General features: G+C 46.6%; 3 protein-coding genes across 14 annotated transcripts in view; 1 reads left to right on the forward strand and 2 right to left on the reverse strand.

Annotated features, from left to right (window-relative positions):
* Window positions 1-6,224, reverse strand: part of PPIP5K1 (diphosphoinositol pentakisphosphate kinase 1) — a 40,234-nt gene extending 34,010 nt beyond the window's left edge. For all 10 annotated transcript variants that reach the window (XM_029951589.1, XM_029951586.1, XM_029951590.1 and 7 more), the window contains exons 1-7: window positions 6,145-6,224; window positions 2,452-2,544; window positions 2,003-2,177; window positions 1,346-1,541; window positions 807-897; window positions 495-580; window positions 7-161 (exon numbers count right to left, since the gene is read on the reverse strand). In XM_029951589.1, the coding sequence (XP_029807449.1) occupies window positions 7-161; window positions 495-580; window positions 807-897; window positions 1,346-1,541; window positions 2,003-2,149 (675 nt within the window). In that variant the 5' untranslated portion in view covers window positions 2,150-2,177; window positions 2,452-2,544; window positions 6,145-6,224. The remainder of the gene's footprint in view (window positions 1-6; window positions 162-494; window positions 581-806; window positions 898-1,345; window positions 1,542-2,002; window positions 2,178-2,451; window positions 2,545-6,144) is intronic.
* A 2,909-nt stretch (window positions 6,225-9,133) lies between these two features.
* Window positions 9,134-15,153, forward strand: CKMT1A (creatine kinase, mitochondrial 1A). Of its 3 annotated transcripts, none has more exons than XM_029952449.1 (10): window positions 9,134-9,235; window positions 10,093-10,377; window positions 11,038-11,236; window positions 11,438-11,533; window positions 11,922-12,143; window positions 12,279-12,364; window positions 12,484-12,607; window positions 14,246-14,380; window positions 14,572-14,697; window positions 14,910-15,153. In XM_029952449.1, exons 2-10 carry the CDS (start codon window positions 10,229-10,231, stop codon window positions 15,024-15,026), a joined length of 1,254 nt encoding a protein of 417 aa, XP_029808309.1. In that variant the 5' UTR covers window positions 9,134-9,235; window positions 10,093-10,228; the 3' UTR covers window positions 15,027-15,153. The 3 variants fall into 3 exon arrangements, with proteins under 3 accessions (XP_029808309.1, XP_029808311.1, XP_029808308.1); XM_029952451.1 differs by having other exon boundaries at window positions 10,192-10,377; XM_029952448.1 differs by lacking the exon at window positions 9,134-9,235 and having other exon boundaries at window positions 10,007-10,377.
* Window positions 15,154-15,344: 191 nt separating this feature from the next.
* STRC (stereocilin) overlaps window positions 15,345-20,323 on the reverse strand; it is a 16,684-nt gene continuing 11,705 nt past the window's right edge. Inside the window, 11 exon segments of the mRNA XM_029952238.1 lie at window positions 15,345-15,502; window positions 15,698-15,845; window positions 15,941-16,038; window positions 16,275-16,423; window positions 16,613-16,755; window positions 17,359-17,514; window positions 18,140-18,309; window positions 18,960-19,113; window positions 19,315-19,405; window positions 19,595-19,791; window positions 20,204-20,321. Of these exon segments, the coding sequence (XP_029808098.1) occupies window positions 15,414-15,502; window positions 15,698-15,845; window positions 15,941-16,038; window positions 16,275-16,423; window positions 16,613-16,755; window positions 17,359-17,514; window positions 18,140-18,309; window positions 18,960-19,113; window positions 19,315-19,405; window positions 19,595-19,791; window positions 20,204-20,321 (1,513 nt within the window). The 3' untranslated portion in view covers window positions 15,345-15,413.

Consider the following 20,323-nt stretch of genomic DNA (forward strand, 5'->3'; position numbering starts at 1 on the left):
TCATACCTTCCGAAAGAGTCGCTGACTTCCTCCTCCAGCTGAACTGGGGTAGTAGATGTAAACATTATGGTCCTCTGCACTCACTGGCTTCTCCACAAAGGGCTTGGGAAAGACAGCTCCATTTACCTCTACCTGGTCTTCACCTTCTATCAGGTTGCACTCTGAAATAAAGGTATGTGGTCATTTCCAGGGTTGAGGATTGTAGAATATTTCCAACTCCCATTTCTCCAAGTTTTAATCTCCATAACCCTCAAATTTCTATGAACATATCTTAGTAATAGATATGGGAATGTCTATATGGTATGTAAATATGATAATATCTACGTAACAGGTCTAATGCTTTGTTCAAGGACCCACAGTTCTAACTCTATCCATAGTCCAATAACCAAAGCCTCACTTAGCTAAGTAGTACATGGAAATGTCCAGAAGATGGACAACTGGGCTATGTTACAGAAAGCAAGGCAGGGCAAGACTGGACAAAGCCAGGTACTCACCCTCAGGCCGAGCCGGGTCACGGTTGAGCACAGCATATCGAGGCAGATCAATACCCTCCTCCTGCAGGATCCGGTACACCTCCCTCCTGTCACCCCCAAATAAATTAGCTGGGGGAGGTGAGGGATGGTAAACAAGGGAAGAGGCTAGGGATCTCATTTGCTTAGGAATTGGGAGATACTAGGGTATAGAACTCAGGAGGGTATGGTACAAAAATTAAGCATGTCTGTTTGACTCTGCCCCTCCCGAAGCGGGCTCTCTAAACAGGCATGATCTCAGGACTACCCACCCCACCAATCAACCGAAAGCTATACCTATCCTGGATGTAATACTGCATAGCCAGGTCATTGATAAGAAAGGGGTTTCGAAGCTTGGAGTAAGCAACAGCTTTGTCCAGAGGAAATCCTGGGATAGAGAAAGGAAATAGATCAAAGAAAGAAAGTGAAAAAGACAGAGTGAGAAAACAGTAAGAGAAATAGAGAGATGTATTAAAGCTAAAGTTGCCACTAAGCTCCTCTACCCATCCAACCCATAACATCCTTCTGCCCAGCTTCCCAAGTCTGTAATACCCATCAAGAAAAAGTTGAAAAGATGTTATTTCTAGGGTTCTTCTAGAGACACACAATTCTGTCAGAGACCCTAGAGCCTTAGAACTGTCTTGAGGTTCAAATATGGGCTTTAAATTACCTCTAGCAACTCTTCCACAATACAGGGAAAGCAAACCCCTTTGCACTGTTCGCCAGTGTGTCAGGAAGAGCTGATGACCACTGTACTTACTATTCAACAGTAAGAACCTCATTTCCCAGTCCAGCATTCCCACCATTCCCTCCCACTTTCCTTCACAGACTCCAACCTTTGGAGTGGAAAGAGATGAGGCAGTGGCAAGATGGCCAGTTTTCAACAGGTTCATTGAGGATCACGTCTTCTCCAAGAATGATAACAGTTAGGTAGTCAAATCTGCAGAGTCGCTCTAGGATCTGGGTCATTGGCTTGGACTTGGATTTCTTGGTCATGGCACAGATGCCAACAATGATCTGAGGTTCAGGAGGCTATAGAGAGGAAGCACTGTCAGGAACCTAGGAACTTCCCACCTAGATCATCCCTACTAGGGCATACTGTCTCATCTCCTTAGGGCATAGAGTTCCTTGCCAGAACTTTGGACCTATGGGGTATATGCTGTCTCCCAACTTAGATCTAGATTGGGGTACCTATAGGGATTCCTACTGCCTAAAGAATAGGAGGCTTTCCACAGTAGGAAATGTGTGCTCAGGCAGAAGAGCCAGGGAACTAATAACCAGGACACAATAGGAGGAAGGCATAAAGGTACGGGATCCAAAGAGAGGTAATCTAACCAATCTCTACTGCCTCTCCTCTTAATCAAGATAGGGCCTGCTTGTGACAGGGAGTCTATGCATTTGGAAAGGGCAGAGAAGTATTTCCAGGCAATGGAATCTCAACTCTTTATGACAGGGGCCCCAGCACCAAGTTATGTCATTTTCCTTAGTCTTACCACTTCATCCTCCTCATCCTCAAGGAGCTCGCTGTCACTCTCTTCTGTCCTCATGCCTATTCCACGGGTGCCCAGCCCCTCATCCCCAGCTCCAAGGAAGAAGTGGGCTGTGGCACTCTCGCCCTCACTGGCCGGCAATGACCACATCCCCGCCGGAGCACCCACTCATCCCGCTCTGCAATGGAGAGTATCCCATTAGCTCAGAATCCAAACCCCAAGGCAGTAGGTGGGGATGGGGCATAGGGAATAATAAAACAAGAGAAAACCACAGGAGACTATGGGGAACAGGAAGCAAAACTATGGTAAAAAGGAGCAACAGGAAAGGAGGTATGTGGGCTATGACTTGACATGACTAAAGATCCATAAGAGAAAAGCAAGGTCTTCTTTTTCCTCCAAGCTCACCCCACCCCCAACCATGAGACTGGTAAGATCAGTAAGTTAACCCTTACAGTGCTGGCATGTCCCTGATTCTGCCAACAGGAAACACCATGAACTCCAGCAGCAAGAAAAGGCAGTTCCTCATGGAAGGCTACTGTTGATTCCTACCAGAAGAGAAGGTTAAAGAGACATTTTCAACTTTGGGTTGATTCCAAAATGTTCCTATCCCTTCACCATCTCCTCACAGTAGTGTTGAACTCAGGTACTTAATTCAGGGGCAGAGGTAATGAGAGAGCACATCTGCCTTTGACCTTAACTTTCATCTTCATTCCTATCAAGAATAAATTCAAAAAGAATTTATTGAGGGTACCCTATGTTCTCAGCATTATATCAAAACATTAAAATCCTCTATGCCCCCTGTCCCTCTTCCACGTGCTCCACTTGAAAAGACAGATGCCTGAATCTGGAAAATCTGTCAAGGAAAGAGGTTTAGTGCTAACTGGGAGCTTGAGGATACAGGCATCCATACGATAGTCTCCAACCCATTCTTAAAATTAAATTTCAGTTTTCTCTCTACCACCTCCTGGTACTACAGACCCAGGTCTGGTCTAGGCCAACATGTCTTCCATCAGAAGCTTCAGTAGGAAAAAATTCTGCCTAGAGCCATAATTAGTGAGACTATTTTAAAAAAAGTTTTTTAATGTTTGTTTATTTTTAAGAATGAGAGAGACAGAGCATGAGTGGGGGAGGGGCAGAAAGCGAGGGGGACAAAAATCCAAAGCAGGTTCCAGGCTCTGAGCTGTCAGCAGAGAGCCCAATGCAGGGCTCAACCTGAGCTGAAGTCAGATGTTCAACTGACTAAGCAACCTAGAATATCTTAAGACTTATGTAGAGTCAGAACAATCTGGTAATTCCATTTCTACATACAGCTACAGTAGTGGTTGTTAACCAATTGTGATTATGCTCACCAGGGGACATTTGGTAGGAAGTATTTTTGGTTGTCAGAACTGGGAAGGTGCTATTGGTGTGTAACGAGTAAAGGCCAAGGATGCTGCTTAATAGTTTTAAATGCATAGGATATTCCCCCACAATGAAGAATTATCTAGTCTAAAATGTCAGTAATGCCCAGGTTGAGAATCTCTGCTATACAGAAATTCCCACATCACAAGACATGTGCAAATATGTTCATAAACACACTGTCAGTGATGGGAAAAACTGAAAATTCAGAGTGGATAAATACAGTGTAGTATATACAAATTATAGACTAATGGCAATTTTAAAAAATGAATCAGGGGCAACTGTATGGCTCAGTCAGTTAAGTGACTCTTGGATTAGGCTCAGGTCATGATCTCATAGTTCATGAGTTTGAGCCCTAAATCAGGCTCTGTGCTGAAAGTATGAAGCCTGCTTGGGAATCTCTCTCCTTCTCTCTGCCCATCTCCCACATATGCTCACTCTCTCAAAAAAAGAAAAGATGTCTGTAACAATATGGATGGCTTCCAAATGTAAACTGCAGAAATACACATGCAGTACAATTCAGCTTGCATAATAAAAATATTACATATATTTACGACTATATACATAGTTAGGAGAGGTCTAAAAATATGGACTAGAAAGAAAGGCACCAAATTCATAATAGGGGTTACCTCTGAGGAGAGGGTAAAATGGAACTAAGAAGGATTTGAGTGGAACTTTACAACCTTATCTGTAATGTTTATTTCAATATTTTAAAAATATGAAACAAATACCCAAAAGGTTAACATTTGTTAATACCAAATTGTGAGGATACAAATATGCTATTTAAAAAAAAAATTGAGTCACCCAGCAATTTTCCACATTCTCCAAAAGTCCTCAGAAATACTAATGACTCTAATGAAAACCACAAACATCCTAAGTAAATAGATTTAGTCTTAACAGACTTATAAAATAGTCTTCAACAATTACATTTTGTATTTTATTTTAAACCCTTACCATTCCTAGTGGGATTTGCATTTGATGAGAAAGTTATAGCTAACCTTTGTATAGACCTTGACCTTCCTAGTCTTTACAGTCTGCTTGTCTCTACAGGTCAGTCACAGAATTCTCCCTAGATTTCATATTTCCAGTTGTGTACTACTGGTCTTATATACATGCTGTATCTTTGAACTCCTTTTTAGAGACCTGACCCAATTTCCATGACTTGTGGCATTCCCAAGGTCCCTGTATAGCTTCAGCAGGCAGAATTTTGTTGCACCCTTTATCCTTTATCTGAAGCAGGGGCTTTCCTTCATGTCTAAGATTCCTAACTCTTCACCCTTTTTTTCCACTAGGTCCTTCCTGATTTTCTACTAAATGTATATAGTCATTTTTCCTGCAAATCTATTACAACTGTATAACAGGGGATGGTAACAGAACGGGGAAGAATCTGTTCAGAGACCCTTCAGAGGGTTAAAGAGAGATGTAAAGGCCTAAATTTATAGTTAACACAGCAAAAATAGAATCCTGACAGAAACAGCTATGAAATAAGACAGGATTTATTTAAATGTACCTTTGAGAGAAGCTGGGATTTAATATGGTATTCCAAGAGCCATTCCCTGTTTTTCAGGCCCTTCTTCCCATCCCTCTCTCCTTCAATACTTTGTTGCAAAAGAAAGCTTCACACTCTACACTAGGCTAAAGGGCAGTCTCACTCCAGTGGCCAAATCAATGCAGATGAAGGAAAAAAGGGAGGGTGGGAGGAGGGGAGAAGATAAGTAGGTGAGAAGAGAGGGTGGGGCAGAAGGGAGGGTAAACTGTGTAACTTCTTTATCCCTTAGAATTTAGGGCTGTTTGCAGTAGTCCTCTAATTTCCTTAATCACCATGCACTTAGAGGAGGGCACCATTAGTGGTGGAGGGGACAAATCAATACAGAGTCCATGAAGGAATATTTTCAACACAGTAAAATTCCTCAGGCCACCAACACTAGCTCCTTCCCACCTTCAACAGTGGACCTCTAAATTCTTTCTGGATGCAATGTTTAATCCTTCACACATACCCTTATTCTGATACAGGTGAATTGTTCTGAAACCCATACTCCCTTCTTTCCCTATTTTGCTACAATGACTCTCCATGGACCCTCCCCCAAACACTGAGACATTGCTGCCCCCTCCCCCATCACTGATCAACTAATCCAATTAGTAATCCAACTAATCCTCTCACTCAGTGATTCTCCAGCATTAAACAGCCCTCCAAAACCGCAGATGAGTCACCACAGTTGGTAACAATTTATATAGAACACTCAATGCTCTCCCACAAAGACTGCCTTAGATCCATTCCGTCCTCACATTCGCTCTCTCCAGGGTCCCCTCCACTCTGCAACAACCCCTGCCTGCAGCTGATCCTGTCCTGAGTCGACTCCATTCCACCCCTCCTCACAGACTTCCCCACCCTGACCCTCTCCCTAGCTGACTCCACTCCTCACGCAGGACTCCCTCTTCCTCCCTCAAATCCTCACACCCCTCTCTTCTCTTGCTGACCCCTTCCTGGGTCTTTCCTTACACAGCTCCCGGTCACGAATACCGCCCTCCGATGTGACTCCACCAGCATTCGCCCGCCCCCGCCTTCTCCGCCTTCCTCTCACTACGCTGACATTGAGGCCTCTCTGCCGGTCCACTTCCCGAAGCCGCCCCCAGCCGGTACTAACCACGGCCCTCAGCACCAAGCAAGCCCACTCTATCCAGCCCACCCCCTCAGATACCGCCCCCAGCCCCCAGCCACTCCCCTACCGCCCCCGGCCCTCGCTCACCCGCCTCCCTGCGCTCGCGCAGCCGAACCTGCGGGCAGCGACACCTGACAGCAGCCCAATCAAAGCGCGGCTTCTCTGCGGTGTCACCAATCAGCGGAAGGCGCGCACCGGCAACAGAGTCAGGCTGCGTTGGCCCGTACTTCTGCGTGGAGGAGGGTGGCCCCTAGTGGGCGTGGGGAGGAAGTGCAACCTGATGTTCCCCTTCCTCTGATTTCTGCGTCGCCACATCCCAGTTGCTTGGTCAAGGCAGTGACTTCCCAATGAGACGAAAGGCAGAGAAGAAGCAAGATGCAGAAAAGAGGTACACTTTGTGCCATAGCCCGTCCTGAGACAAACCAGGTTTTCTGCTTGATTTTTATTATTTTTTTATTTTAAAAACATTTTTGGTGTTTATTTTTATGAGAGAGAGAGAGAGAGAGAGAGAGAGAGAGAGAGAGGCAGCACGAGCAAGAGAGGTACAGAGAGAGGGAGACGCAGAATGTGAAGCAAGCTCCAGGCTCTGAGCTGTCAGCATGGAGTCTACACGAGGCTTGAACCCGAAACGGGTGAGATCATGACCTGAGCTGAATGAAGTTGTTCGCTTAATAGACTGAGCCACTCAGGCGCCCCTCTGTTTGATTTTTAAAACAAAAGGAGTATGATGTATTTAGAGAGCCAATAAATGTTGGTTGAAAATGTTAACAGATGTAGAGGAGTGATAGGTTGACTGGAGACAAAAAGAGACAAACAAATCAGAAAGTTGAGGGAAAGAACAAAGATTTATTTATGGAGGAGACAAGAAAATGGATGTTCCTGGAAGACTGGGCAAGATGATTCCCATATCCACACTGGGTATGTTCTTTACCCCTCTAGCCTTGGAACAAGACAAACCTGGATTGAATCGTGGCCTTGCCTTTAATAGCTGTGTAGCTTTGGACAAATCACTGAACTTCCCTCAGCCTCCATTTCCTCATCCAAAAGAGAGTGCTTTAAAAATCTAATCAAGGGGAGCCTGGGTGGCTCAGTTGGTTAAGCAGCTGACTTCGGCTCAGGTCATGATCTCACCGTTCGTGGGTTTGAGCCCCACATGTGGCCCTGTGCTGATAGCTTAGAGCCTGGAGCCTGCTTCAGATTCTGTGTCTCCCTCTCTCTCTGACCCTTTCCCGCTCATGCTCTGTTTCTCTCTGACTCAATGATAAATTTTTTTTAAAAATTAAAAAAATCTAATCAAATCAGGGCACTTGAGTGGCTCTGTCAGTTAAGTGTCTGACTTTGGCTCAGGTCATCATCTTGTGCTTCATGGGTTGGAGCCCCACATCGGGCTCTGGGCTGACAATTTAGAGTCTGGAGCCTGCTTTGGATTCTGTGTCTCCCTCTCTCTCTGCCCCTCCTCCACTCATGTTGTGTCTCTCAAAAAATAAATGTTCCAAAAAATTTTAATCTAATCATATGGTGCTGATTATATGAAAGGATTTTGTACATGTTTGCATTTTTATTATTATCTTTTCATCCTTACTTAGGTTTCCCTCATCAAGATAATCCCAAGATCCATGTTTCTTCTCTGCAACCTTAGGCATCTTACCACTTTTTCAGTCAGGTGCCTCATTACACTGACCCCAAAGTATATTGAATGAGATAGGGATGAAGCTAAGGACTGTCCCTGAAGGAAATCAATCCCTCCCTAGTTCATGCTCAGGCTCATGTCCTCTCCACCACTCCAGCCCTTCAAACAAGTTATTAAAACATCTACTAGGTAATTAACTTGTCTTCTCGCCCCCCTGAAAAATGTAGACTCAGTCCCTGGTCATCCATTGGAATAATCCAATTCAATGAAATAACACATACAAATGTTTCTTATAATTGTAAAGTGCTTTATAAATGTTAGTCTTGATAATTATTATCATTAATTACATTAAATATATATTAATTACTTCCTGTATGCCATAGGATAATCTTTTTAAATGAGCATTAATACATTATGTGGCTATGAGAGACTCACAGGGAATAAGAAAAGTACACAAATAAATGTCTTTTCTCAGAGGAGCTATTACACAAATTTGGACAGCTAGTCTCCAAACTTGAGTGATTTCTCAGGCTAAGTCTTATTTTTCTTTCTGTAATTATCTCTTCTTGTTCCCTACCTCTTTAATCTTAGTAACCACCCTCTCAATCAAATAACAACCCTCCTTCTTTGGAAGATTATCTCCCTTCTTTATCTAGGTAAATATACACCATCCCAAGTAATTATATTTGCTTGCTCATAACTACTCTGTAACCTACACAATGAGCCCCCACAACACAGGTAACATTTTCCATCTCTCCAAAAGTAACTCTGACTACAGAACTCTATCAGTTCTCTGATAATTGCTCTCTTACCAAAAGAAGGAATTAAGTGATGGACACAGAAAAGAGGTGGATAGCTTCGAAGGATACGAATGAATAAGAGAGGAAAAGGAACACAAAAAATCCTGAGAGTAATGAAGGGAACAAGAGTATATAGAAGTAAGGTGGTATCTCATTGGCGGGGCCAGAGGACAATGTGAAGGGAATTTCTCTCTCTCAGATAACATTTCCAAGTATCCTACTATCACCAAGATGGCTCAGAGAAGGGACTAACACCACCATGCCTATCTAACCTTAACTGACGTTCCATATGAAGCCCCATATCTCCATTTTGGCCCCAGCATTCATTCTTTTTACTGCCAGGACAAAGGTCAAGTCACACCTAAGTCACACTTTGAACTGTGGGAACACACCCTCTCAAATCTGAATATGTATCTAGTGAGGAGAAAGGACAAAAGACCAGTAGGAAGATAGAGATTCCCTGGCCTTGAATAGCAGTCCCCCCTTACACTGTGGATTAAACAGCATTAGGGAGCCAGCAGAGGAAACACTTGTGGTGGTTGGAGACCAGTGCCTGCCTGTTCTGTTCCTACGCCCATCATCTTTTTTTTTTTCCTACGCCCATCATCTTACCACACCCTTCACCTCGCCTTACACTCCCCTTCAGCCCAGGAACAGGAAACTACAAAGAGGGGAGAGAAGGGAAAGGAAGAAGAGGAAACTAACAATTCCCTGCCAATTCCAGCTCCACACCCAGTGCAACCAACAGGTAGGCAAGTTTGCAGAGAATACTCAGAGGGAGTCCTGTAAGCAGAAAATAGTCCTGAACCTGGATAAAACTCGAGGAAGTAAAAGATCAAAGGTGAAGTAGAAAATGGGGAGGAGAGTGGGGGGGGGAAGCTGGGGATTGTGAGAAGTGGGGGCAGGATATAGCAGGGCTACGTGGGAGCAGAGCCTGAGCAGGGAACACAGCATAAATGGGGTAAGAGTTAATGTTTTCCTGATTGGTCTCAGGGAATCCTTCCACAACCTTGTAAGAATAGCACAGGTGCTATTGGTCCTTGGTCCTCTTCCTGGTTCTAAGGCAAAGGTGACCTTGAGCCACCGGGTGTCTTTTCCGATGTGTGCCTCTGTGTGATTTCTCCATTTCTTTCTCTGGTATCTGTATTTATTCCATGTTTTTCTCCCGCGGCTGCCTCCCCAGGGAATATGGAGAGGTTGCTGGGGAAGGCCGAAAACTAAAGAGAGGTTGGGCAATGTCACCCTTTCACAACCAGAGTGACGAATCGGTTTCCTATTAAACGGAAAGGCTTGGGGGAAGGGTGTTAGGCTTTGCGGGTCCCGTTGGATGCTGTCCTCTACGTGGTGCTGAAATCTCGGCGACCTCATCCCAGGTGGGCCGGCACCCTCGGCCTAGGGTTGCGAAGCTCGGGTCCCCTAATCTACCTGGCAGTACTTCCCACCTCTGCCCCCGCATACCTAGCGCGGTGGCAGGCGGAAAGGCGGAGCCTGCGAGAGCCCCACCCCTGGAGACTGCGGCTGGGGCCTCCCTCTCCGCCTGCCAGCCGCTAGCTCATTGCGCTTCTCCTGCAGTCTGGTTGGTATCGTCTTTCTTTCCTGCTCCAGCTTCCAATCCGGCCCCCATTTCGGCTCCAGCTTGGCACTCAGTTCCAGTCCTCAGTTCTCCTGATTGCATCCTCCCTCCCTGTTCCTTCCCTGCGCCAGCTCGCGCCCCGGGATTCCATAGCCGGACCCTCAAGCCATGGCTGGTCCCTTCTCTCGTCTGCTGTCCGTCCGCCCGGGGCTCAGGCTCCTGGCTTTGGCTGGAGCTGGGTCTCTAGCCGCTGGGTTTCTGCTCCGCCCGGAACCTATAAGGGCTGCCAGTGAACGACGGAGGCTGTATCCCCCGAGGTATCAGTGTCTGAGGCACAGGGGTGGGGGGGGTGGGGGGGGAGGGGGTTTGGAAGTAGTGACAGGAACGAAGATGGTGATGGAGATGAGGACCTGGGCAAAAGAGAAGGGTTATAATCACGAAGGCTCTGGAGTGGAGTGCTGTACAATCTGGAGACTACAGTGGGTTGGGGATGGAAACCAAAACCATAAGGCTAACGCATTCCTGGGGACCTGTAACCCGCAATCCCCGCCCCCAAGACCCCCTCTGGCCCTGTGAGTTCTGGCTGCACCCACTCTGCCCAAAGCCCTAATTGAGAAACCAGGAACTATCCTTTTCACTCTCCTCCATCTCGTTTCCTGCTGTTTCTCTCCCCCAACCCCACATCATGAATTCTCCTCCTTAGTCTTTCCCCTCCCCCATCCCTAATGTGCTAAAGGTAGGAAAGAACTGAGCAAATCTGGGGGAATTGTGCCCGCCAGCCAGAGCAAGCTAGAACTGTTGGGAAAGAATAGACCCTGAAAGTCCCTAAAGAGATTACCAAGGTTTAGTCTCCCTCTAATCTCCTCTTCTCCCAAGGAGCAAAGCCAGATATGGCTAACTGGATAGCTCCCAGCTGACTGCACTGGGACTAGGCCCCTGGTGCTCTCCTCCATGGTTACTGGGTACCCCCTCCCTAGTGCTGAGTACCCAGACCTCCGAAAGCACAACAACTGCATGGCCAGTCACCTGACCCCAGCAGTCTATGCCCGGCTCTGCGACAAGACCACACCCACTGGTTGGACGCTAGATCAGTGTATCCAGACTGGCGTGGACAACCCCGGCCACCCCTTCATCAAGACTGTGGGCATGGTAGCTGGAGATGAGGAGACCTATGAGGTAGGGGGCTCCCAGAGTTTCCCTGGTGTCCCAAATCATCTTCCCAGTAATCCCAGCTCCTTTCCCCTAAAGACCCTTCACTTTCCCTTAAGGCTACCTTCCATACTCATGTTTTCTGACCCAGTGAAATCAATCCACAACTAAGGCCTGGAAAGGGATTCCCTCTCCTTAACCACCCTCTCCCTCTTAATTCCCCATCAGGTATTTGCTGAGCTGTTTGATCCTGTGATACAAGAGCGACACAATGGATATGACCCTCGAATGATGAAACATACCACTGACCTAGATGCCAGCAAGGTAAGACAGATATTCCACTTCTGATTTGCATTGCCTTATGTACAGCACTCTGTTTCTCCAATCCTTCATCTTAATTATTTCCTGACTTAGAGTCATTGTACTGCTAAGCTTTTAGTCTTGGTGTGAGGGGAAGAATTGTATCTTAAGGAGCAATTATGGGGAGAGAGAGGAGGGGAGGGGAGGGGAGAGGAGAGGGTGGATGAGAATGACTGTTCCCCAAAGTGGGCAGTTTGGGGGAAGATTCATAATGCCCGCTCCTATTGGAGTGCTTGCCCAATGAACTTCTCATTCCAATGCCTGCAGTGAGGACCCCTGCAGTCTTTAAGGTCTCTCCTTTCCAAGGCCCACAGTGTTTCTATGACTTATATTAATTTCTCTTATTCCTTAGATCCGTTCTGGCTACTTTGATGAGAGGTATGTATTGTCCTCAAGAGTCAGAACTGGCCGAAGTATCCGGGGACTCAGCCTTCCTCCAGCCTGCACTCGGGCAGAGCGACGAGAGGTGGAACGTGTTGTAGTGGATGCACTGAGTGGCCTGAAGGGTGACTTGGCTGGACGTTACTATCGGCTCAGTGAGATGACAGAGGCTGAACAGCAGCAGCTGATTGATGTGAGGGGCTTTGAGAAGGAGCTGGTTTGAGGAAGCAGATAAAAGAAGAGTCAGAGGGGAGGGTGGGTCAGATGAGATAAGAGGCCCAGGGGCTACTGTGAAGATTCTTAACCCAAGTCCTTTTACTCCCCTCAGGACCACTTCCTATTTGATAAGCCTGTGTCCCCACTGCTGACTGCAGCAGGAATGGCTCGAGACTGGCCAGATGCTCGGGGAATCTGGTATGAGGCTTACCTTACCCTTTTTCCCTCCATGCCCTGTAAATGCCTTTTATTCTTCTATCTCTCTCAGTTTTTGCCCTGCCTCTTGATCCCTATCTTTTCCTCTTTTCTGCTCTCAGGCATAACAATGAGAAGAGCTTTTTGATCTGGGTAAATGAGGAGGATCATACACGGGTCATCTCCATGGAGAAGGGTGGCAACATGAAGAAAGTGTTTGAAAGATTCTGTCGAGGCCTCAAAGAGGTTGGAAAAGAATGTATACGGGAACTAGGTGGAAGGACATAAGGAAAAACCAAGGACTAGACCATACAATTTATCAATCAACCCAGGACACTTTTGTAGCAAAAGGGATCACCATCAGTCAGTCCAGGACAATATATTAGGACTATCCAGGGAAAACCAGGATATGTGGTCACCCAAGAATAGAAAAGTGAAAGAATGTCGTGAATCTAAGGTAGTAAATAAAACAGTTGTCAGGTAAGCCAAAGATGGAATAATTGAGCTGGTGGGTCAATGCCTGGGGTGTGTGGAGTGTGCAGGTAAGGAAAAATTTGAGCCTGGCTTAATGTAGGGAGCAAAAGATTGGGGTGTTCATGATTCCAATGTGACCATCCAGTTCTGAACCAAGGTAGGCCTTGCCTCTGAATTCTGTCGTTCTTGCTAAAGTATCATGTCTAGGTTTTAAGCTGAAAGCAGGAGGGAGACTAGGGGAAATGGGTGATGGAATGCATTAAGTTGCAGAATGTGTGACTCTACTGAATCCTCAATCATATATGGATTAGGTCCCGTATTCTATTCTATATTAGAAATCCCAGTTTTTATTGTATGTTCTCATATATACAGTTCTATTTTGGACTTGTAAAGACAGCTTCTTTTCTTTTAGATTCTAGCTGGGAAGTTTTTATTGTTTTTGGCAAATAACAGGTAGCATATTCTGACGGTAACTGGGTAGGGAAGTACTTTTCAAATGATATCCCTCAGGTTTCTCATATGTAAAATTGGGATAATAAGGCTTCCTACATTTTAGGTTGTTGTGGGGATTAAGTGAGATAATGAATGTAAAATGCCTGGTGTATAATAAATGTTCAATAAGTGTTAGCTCCTATTATTTTTCGAGATGGAACAGTTTCCCCTTGTTCAGCATATAAGATGACCCCCTATGCCATAGTTGTTGTTTTTTTCCCCTATACTATAAACAGGGTCCTCTTTACTTATATTAGGTAGTCTTCACATCCATCCTTCTGGCAGATCCCCTGTCTCTTGAACTCTAACAGTCATTTCCATCATTAGGATGCTCTAGTGAAACAAAACACTCTTCCCACTCTCCCCTCCCCACTCCCTCAAGCATACACGTAACTATGAGTCCAGCTCCTCTGGACTGTTTTCACTTTTCTCTCTGCCTTCTCATGTGCTCTTTCCACAGCTAACAGAAGGCTTTCTTGCCTCTTCCTGTTGCAAGGCCTACATCCTCATTTTATGTGTGAAAGAACCCTTCCAAACTCTAGGCTCATTAGCAAAGCAGAGATAATCCATGCATACTGAGCTCATTGAATAATCATTCCTTTCTCAGTTCAGTTTACCACCTCCACTCATTTCCCTAGATCATCCTTAGTGCATCAATCTCTCAAGTTTCTCTTTTTTCCACACACAGGATATTTTTCTGCAATCTCACCATGATGGGCTTGCAACATCAAAATTACCTTGTATACATAATAATAACAAACCATTCCCTCCCGCCCCCACACACACGCAAACAGCAGTGTCATTCTTTCACTGTCCAAGTTTCTCATTCTAGACATATTTCTAGAGTTCTTGTAGGTCTGGCTAAGGGAGGGTTCAAATATACCTGACTTTTCACTAACAGAGCCTTTGTGGACTCAGGTGGAGCGGCTGATCCAGGAGCGTGGCTGGGAGTTCATGTGGAATGAGCGTTTGGGATACATCTTGACCTGTCCGTCTAACCTGGGCACTGGACTTCGGGCAGGAGTGCACATCAAACTGCCCCTGCTAAGCAAAGTAAAGGAGTTATGGGGTTAGAGAGGGTATGAGTAAGGAAGGTGGCTGTGTGTGGATGGTAGGGTATGGGCATTTTGGAAAGGAGTAAGACACATTGCAGCTAGAGTATCAGGGGAAAGGGACCAGTCTCAAATAGGACCAGTCTCTGCCTCTAATAACCCTGCCCCCAATCCTTATCTCCTCCTCTCTAGGATAGCCGCTTCCCAAAGATCCTGGAGAACTTAAGACTCCAAAAGCGTGGCACTGGTGGAGTGGACACAGCTGCCACAGGCAGCGTCTTTGACATCTCTAATTTGGACCGACTCGGCAAGTCAGAGGTGAGATCCTTAGGGATTATAGCGAGGAGAGGTATAGGTTGGTGCGGGTGAAGATATGACAGTGAGTGGGCCCCAGGAATGTAATAGGATCTGAAATGAAATTCAAGTTGAGTGGGGAGGCAATTGGAAATGAGTTCCTAGAGCAGGCAAATCAGTACTAAAGAGGAAACTCAAGCTGCGGGAAGCAGAGATCAAGGGTTAGTGTCCTTCAGGTGGAGCTGGTGCAGCTGGTCATCGATGGCGTAAACTATTTGATTGATTGTGAACGGCGTCTGGAGAGAGGCCAGGATATCCGCATTCCTCCACCTCTCATCCACAATAAGCATTAATTCCCCACCCTCAGGAGATGACTCAAGATCCCCAGGACTTCTGCCCATTCTAATGTGGCCCATTCTACTTGCCCTGGATGCCCCCCAACTCCCTTCTGTCCTAGTAAAGACTCCTTGCTATGCTCTAGCTGTCTGTGTTATTTCTAATGGTTGGGATGAGGAGGGACTAGCTTTCAGGAAAGGAAAAGAAGTATTGGGGTTATTTATGATGGAAAGAAGACTCCAGATATGGCATGCCAGGAACACTGATTCTCAGGTGGGTGGAAAGCATTAGCATTTTACCCATATTCCTCATGGGCTTCCTGAGGAGAATTAGAATGCATTTTCATTTGCACTTTATTAAAATTTCTTTCCCAACAATCTTTCTTTTTAACTGTAGAGACAGGTTCAAAGCAGGTTGCCAAGGAAGCAGATGGCCAATGCCATGGCCCAGGAGGGTTGTGACCAGTCCTGAAGGCCCCAGGCTGTGCTTCGACCTATAATGAGACAGAGAATGGGAGGAATATCACAACTCTGTTCCCCAGGAACCACTGATACAAGGAAATTTTCTGCCTAGACCCCTTTGCTCCAGGGGTTTCCCTGAATGGGTTCTATGAACCAGATAGCATCAAGTTTGGGGTCAGATTTTGGGTCAGAAATTGGAGGGGCAAGCTGTGCATTTGGGAACTCACCCTGCTGTTCTGGGTTGTCCTTCCCCTCATGCTGGGCCCATGCAACTGCTCGTCGCTGCTCAGAACTTAGAAAGGCCATTTGTTCAGGAGTGACAGCCACAGCCTGAACACTTGTGAGACTAGATAGCTGGGTGGGGCTGAACACCACCTGGGGGTGGGGACAGGAATCAGTACATCCACTGTAGCCCCCATTGGGCCCTGGCTCTTTGTGGTCACCTCAGACCCCAATCCATTAATACTTACAGCAAATTTAGGAGCAGGGATGACAGAAATAGCAAGAGGGGTAAGGCCCTGGATCTGTTCCTGCAGCAGTGCTGAAAGAGCCAGGTCTGGGATCCCTGCTGTTGAAGCAAGTTGTATAGGCATCCAAACATTGCCTTATACTGGCCTTCCCTCTTCTCTTCAAACCTATAGACTTCTTCTCCATACACCTTTCCCAACACATCTCCAACCTCTTACCTAAATGCCTTCTTAGATTCCCACCATAAGAATTCCAGAGCAGTCCTCTACCCAGTCCATCCATGGTAGGGAAACCAACCTCTGACAGCTAGCACCAGGAGTGGCCCAGTCTCCCTACCTGCTATTGTGCCAATTTCGGTGAAAATCTCAGGCCCCCAGTTACTGACTGGGCCAAAACCACCAGGCAGCACAAGGAGCTGGGCCAGAACTTCCAGTTGCTCCTCAGAACATTGGAGATGCAGATTGCCCAGGAAAAGAGCTGCTTGGCTGTAGAAAAGTGGGAAGAAAGGGAATATAGTCAGCCACAGTGATAGGGTCTATGGTCATGAGATGGAATATAGATGGCTTCAAGTGAGGTCCCTTCCTCCATGGGACCACTCCTCCATGAGCCTTCCATCCCCAGTGAGTCCACCTTTACATGAGCACCACCACCCACACATCCCCTCCACAGATGACCTAAATTCCCAACTGCTGATATGCTGTAGCTCCTCTGGCCGAAGTCCACAGAGCGTATAACCCAGTGCAGTCAGGTGAAGGAAGTCCAGGTGGCTCACATGCCGGCCACTCTGCCGCAAGAAACTGGAGACCACAACCTGAAGCTGGGATGGATGGAGATGGAGGTCACAGAAAGGAGATAAATCACAAGGAATTCATGCTGGAGGAAGTGGTTAGGGAAGAGACAGTGCTATGGGATTATATACTTGTATTATTAGGAACTGATGATCCAATAGCCATGAGGAAGGTTGAGGATTCAAAAAAGAGAAGGCCTCGGGGAAGACAGGAGGGAGTTTTATGTGTCCAGGGCCTCAAAGTGAACAAATCACAGAATTCCTAAGGCCACAAGTAGGGGGTATTTTTTCTTAATGTTTATTTTTGAGAGAGAGAGACAGACAGACAGAGCATGAGTGGGGGATGGGCAGAGAGAGAGGATTCACAGAATTAGAAGCAGGCTGCAGACTCCCAGCTGTCAGCACAGAGCCTGATGTGGGACTTGAACTCACAAACCACGAGATCGTGACCTGAGCTAAAATTGGATGCTTAACCAATTGAGCCACCCAGGCATCCTAGTAGTGGGTATTTTAAAATAGAAAGAATAGCCAGGCAGAGTGACAGGAAAAAAGTTCTTTGGGCATTAGGTGACCTAGAGGCCTAAATCTGTGGAACAGATATTTGGAAGGTAGTAGGAAAGGGGAAGGTGTTACCTGGATGGAGCTCCAGCCATCTATCTGCCCCAGGGTGCTCAGCACTCCCCAGTCCACTAGGATCAGCTCTTGTAATTCCCGTTCTCCTAGACCTATTAAGAGCCGACCTAGCTGCAGAATCTGCTCAGGACGGAATCCCCGGGGAGGACCCCACAACTAGGAGAAAGAGAGGAAAAATGTGAATGGAAAAGCACTGAACTAGGAGTCAGAATGCTGGGTCTTAGTCATGCCTCTGACCTTAGTTGTGTAACTCTAGGCAAAATACTTGCCTCTCTGGGTCTTTAAAACTTTCGCCAACTGTAAAATGAGAGGATCGGATTAAGGCTCTTCTGACTAAAGTGTTACTGAAAGATGTTAGAGTCTCACTCAGTAGGGAAGAATAGCAGATTGTAGTCCATGAGTTCTAAATTTTACGTGCACCAGACTCACTGGGAATGCCTGTTAAAATGCAGATCCTCCCAGGGCCCTCAGGAGATTCTTCTCAAAACAAAAAAATTCTTCTTCAGTGAGTCTAGCATGGGATCCTGGCATCAGCATTTTAAAAACTGCTTTCCAGAAAATTTTGATACACACTAAAGTTTGGTGACCACTGCTTTCTTCCCTCTACCCATTGCATTAGCTTCCTTTCCTCCACATTCATCCTCTCTGATTTCCTACTCAGGATCCAAACACTCAAATTCTTTTATCTCCTATTTCCTCCACTTTTTACCCAGCTATCCACTCCCTTGTGTTCCATACCACACCCAACCAGCTTCCTCATGTTGGCCCCTCCATCCCTGACCTGTTTTGCCTTGCCCATCGCTGCCCGTAGTTCCTCAGGCCCAAGTCCTGGGTCTCCTGCAAATAATGCCAGGCAGTCCTCAAAGTCTGAGAGCTCCATTCCTGCAATCTGGGTTGCTGACCAGGCTGCTGGGAATGTCCCTCGTATATCTGCACAATTTGGCACAGGTTCTGAAGGGGGAAGGCAGGCACAGGGGGTCAGTGTAGAACTTAACTATGCCCAAAAAGATACCTATAGGTGGAATGACTCCTCCAACCTTTGGAGGATAGAGTAGTGTGGACAGTATGAGCCAAAGGATTACTATAGTGTGAGAATTATGACTCAAGGGATATTAGAACAAGTGACTAGAGAGGACAAGCCCCTCATTGTATAAATGGAAGGCTAAGGAGGTTGCCTGAGGATTTAATGGCAGGCCTAGATCAGAACTCAGGTTTCTAGCCCCAGAGCATCTCCCTCCTACATCCTAAGCATCTTCCCAGCAGAGAGGTCCATACTCTAGCATAGAGCCAAGCCTAGAGTATGTCAGCTGTTAATAGGGATAAGAGAACAGGAAAAGGGAAGTCCTGGACTAAAACTGTAATGGGTTATACATTTCCAGAGCTATAGAATCCTAGAACCAGAAAAGACCTTGAAAATCATCCCTCTAACCAAGCCCTGAGATGAGATGGTTTATTGATGGGAAAACCCAAGCCCAGAGAGCAGAAAGTGTGCAAATCTGCTCAAAGGGTCCAGCACACCTAGAGCCCAGACTTCTGTCTACATTTCTGGATACTCTTTCCTATACACCCTGATAGACATATGAATATTTGAGTAGTTTCACCTGGGAGATCTGCAGCGGGTCGTACAATCCCAGCTACCAAGGCTGCTTTCTTGGGAGCAAGCTGTGGTCTTCCACATAGCTGTCCAACTCTGCTCTGCTCCCAGCTCTGCTGCTTCTCTAGGAGCCGCTCCAGGGTCTCTTGGCCCAAGGCCTCCTGTGTGATAAGGTAGATGGAGGGTGGGGAGACCTGGGCAGGTCAGGGCCAGCTGCTGCAGCTGTAATTTCAAAGTCCTCTTTCTTTAGCAGTTTTCTCCAGATCACATCCCTTGCCCTCAGCCTCCTTGGCCTTAGCTCCCCAGAACCAGCTCACCAGTCCCCCTCTGCTCTTTCTCCCTCCCTTTTTCCTTCACCTCACCCTGGGGATCAAGGAAATGGCTTCAGTAGACAGAGTGAGTACTAGGCGTCCAGCTTGCTCTACTTCACCCTGGCTCCACAACTCTGGCTTCCTGGGGGACAGGAAGAAGATCAGGGGCTGGGATGCTGAAAGAACTGTGAGGGAAAGGAAGGGGAAAAGAGGACATGGGGACTCAGGGCTCCAAGGGACCTTGAGTGTATTCAATGAGCTGCCACTCAGGGTGGTGTTTAAGAGGGTGGGTAAGGGTGAGTTAGAATTAGAAGTTCCCAAAGGTTCATACCCGAGAGCAGGCTCCTGCAACAGGAGCCATCCCAGCTCTGTGGCAAATGGCTCTCCTAGGCAGAAGCCCTGCAGCTGACTGAGATGGCCCAGCAGGATCGGTAAGGGGATCCGTCGTGTACTCTCTATTCCCAGGAATCCAACCAAGGGGCCCAATGTCTCCAGTACTTCCCTTGAGACTGTTGTCTCCTTTGGAGCCTGGAGGGGGCATCAGGCCTTGGGACAATGCATCTCTGACTTAGAGAACCAGATTCTTTGATCAAGACACCAAAACCTTTCATTTTTCCTCCCTCCAGCTCCCAACTCAAGACATTACAATGTTCACTGCCATTGTTTACTTTCTTAAATAATGAGTCCAGATAGGAACAGGCAAATAAGCTAGGAAATAGAATCCAAGGGATTTCTTGGACTCCAAGGAATGTGGACCAAAAATATGAAGCAGGTTCTCAAGGAATGGAACCTAGAGATAGATCTAGGGGCTAGAGCCTTCTGGAAAAGAACCTATTTGGCAACAAAAATGTGGGGCTAGGCCTAGAAGACAGAGAGCATTGTCTGAGAGGTAAAAATTGGCCCAGGCAGCAGTTTTGAGTCTGGTAGGTTGGACTCTTACCAAGTTTTGTAGTGCCCTCTCTGCCAGGGCCACCCGGTGGAGTGGAGTCAGTGCCAGCAGCTGCTCTGGAGCTCCTCGTACCAGATCCACCACCAACATAATAGACTCATTGGACAATCT

This window comes from Suricata suricatta, chromosome 9 (assembly GCF_006229205.1).
Source record: "Suricata suricatta isolate VVHF042 chromosome 9, meerkat_22Aug2017_6uvM2_HiC, whole genome shotgun sequence".
NCBI lineage: Eukaryota > Metazoa > Chordata > Mammalia > Carnivora > Herpestidae > Suricata > Suricata suricatta.

What these genes read in the sequence shown, in the direction of transcription:
- CKMT1A (XM_029952449.1), top strand. Translation starts at nt 10,229, where the DNA reads ATGGCTGGTCCCTTCTCTCGTCTGCTGTCCGTCCGCCCGGGGCTCAGG. An exon ending in GAGATGAGGAGACCTATGAG is followed by an intron (nt 11,237 to 11,437) that starts GTAGGGGGCTCC and finishes ATTCCCCATCAG; the next exon opens with GTATTTGCTGAGCTGTTTGA. An exon ending in ACCGACTCGGCAAGTCAGAG is followed by an intron (nt 14,698 to 14,909) that starts GTGAGATCCTTA and finishes AGTGTCCTTCAG; the next exon opens with GTGGAGCTGGTGCAGCTGGT.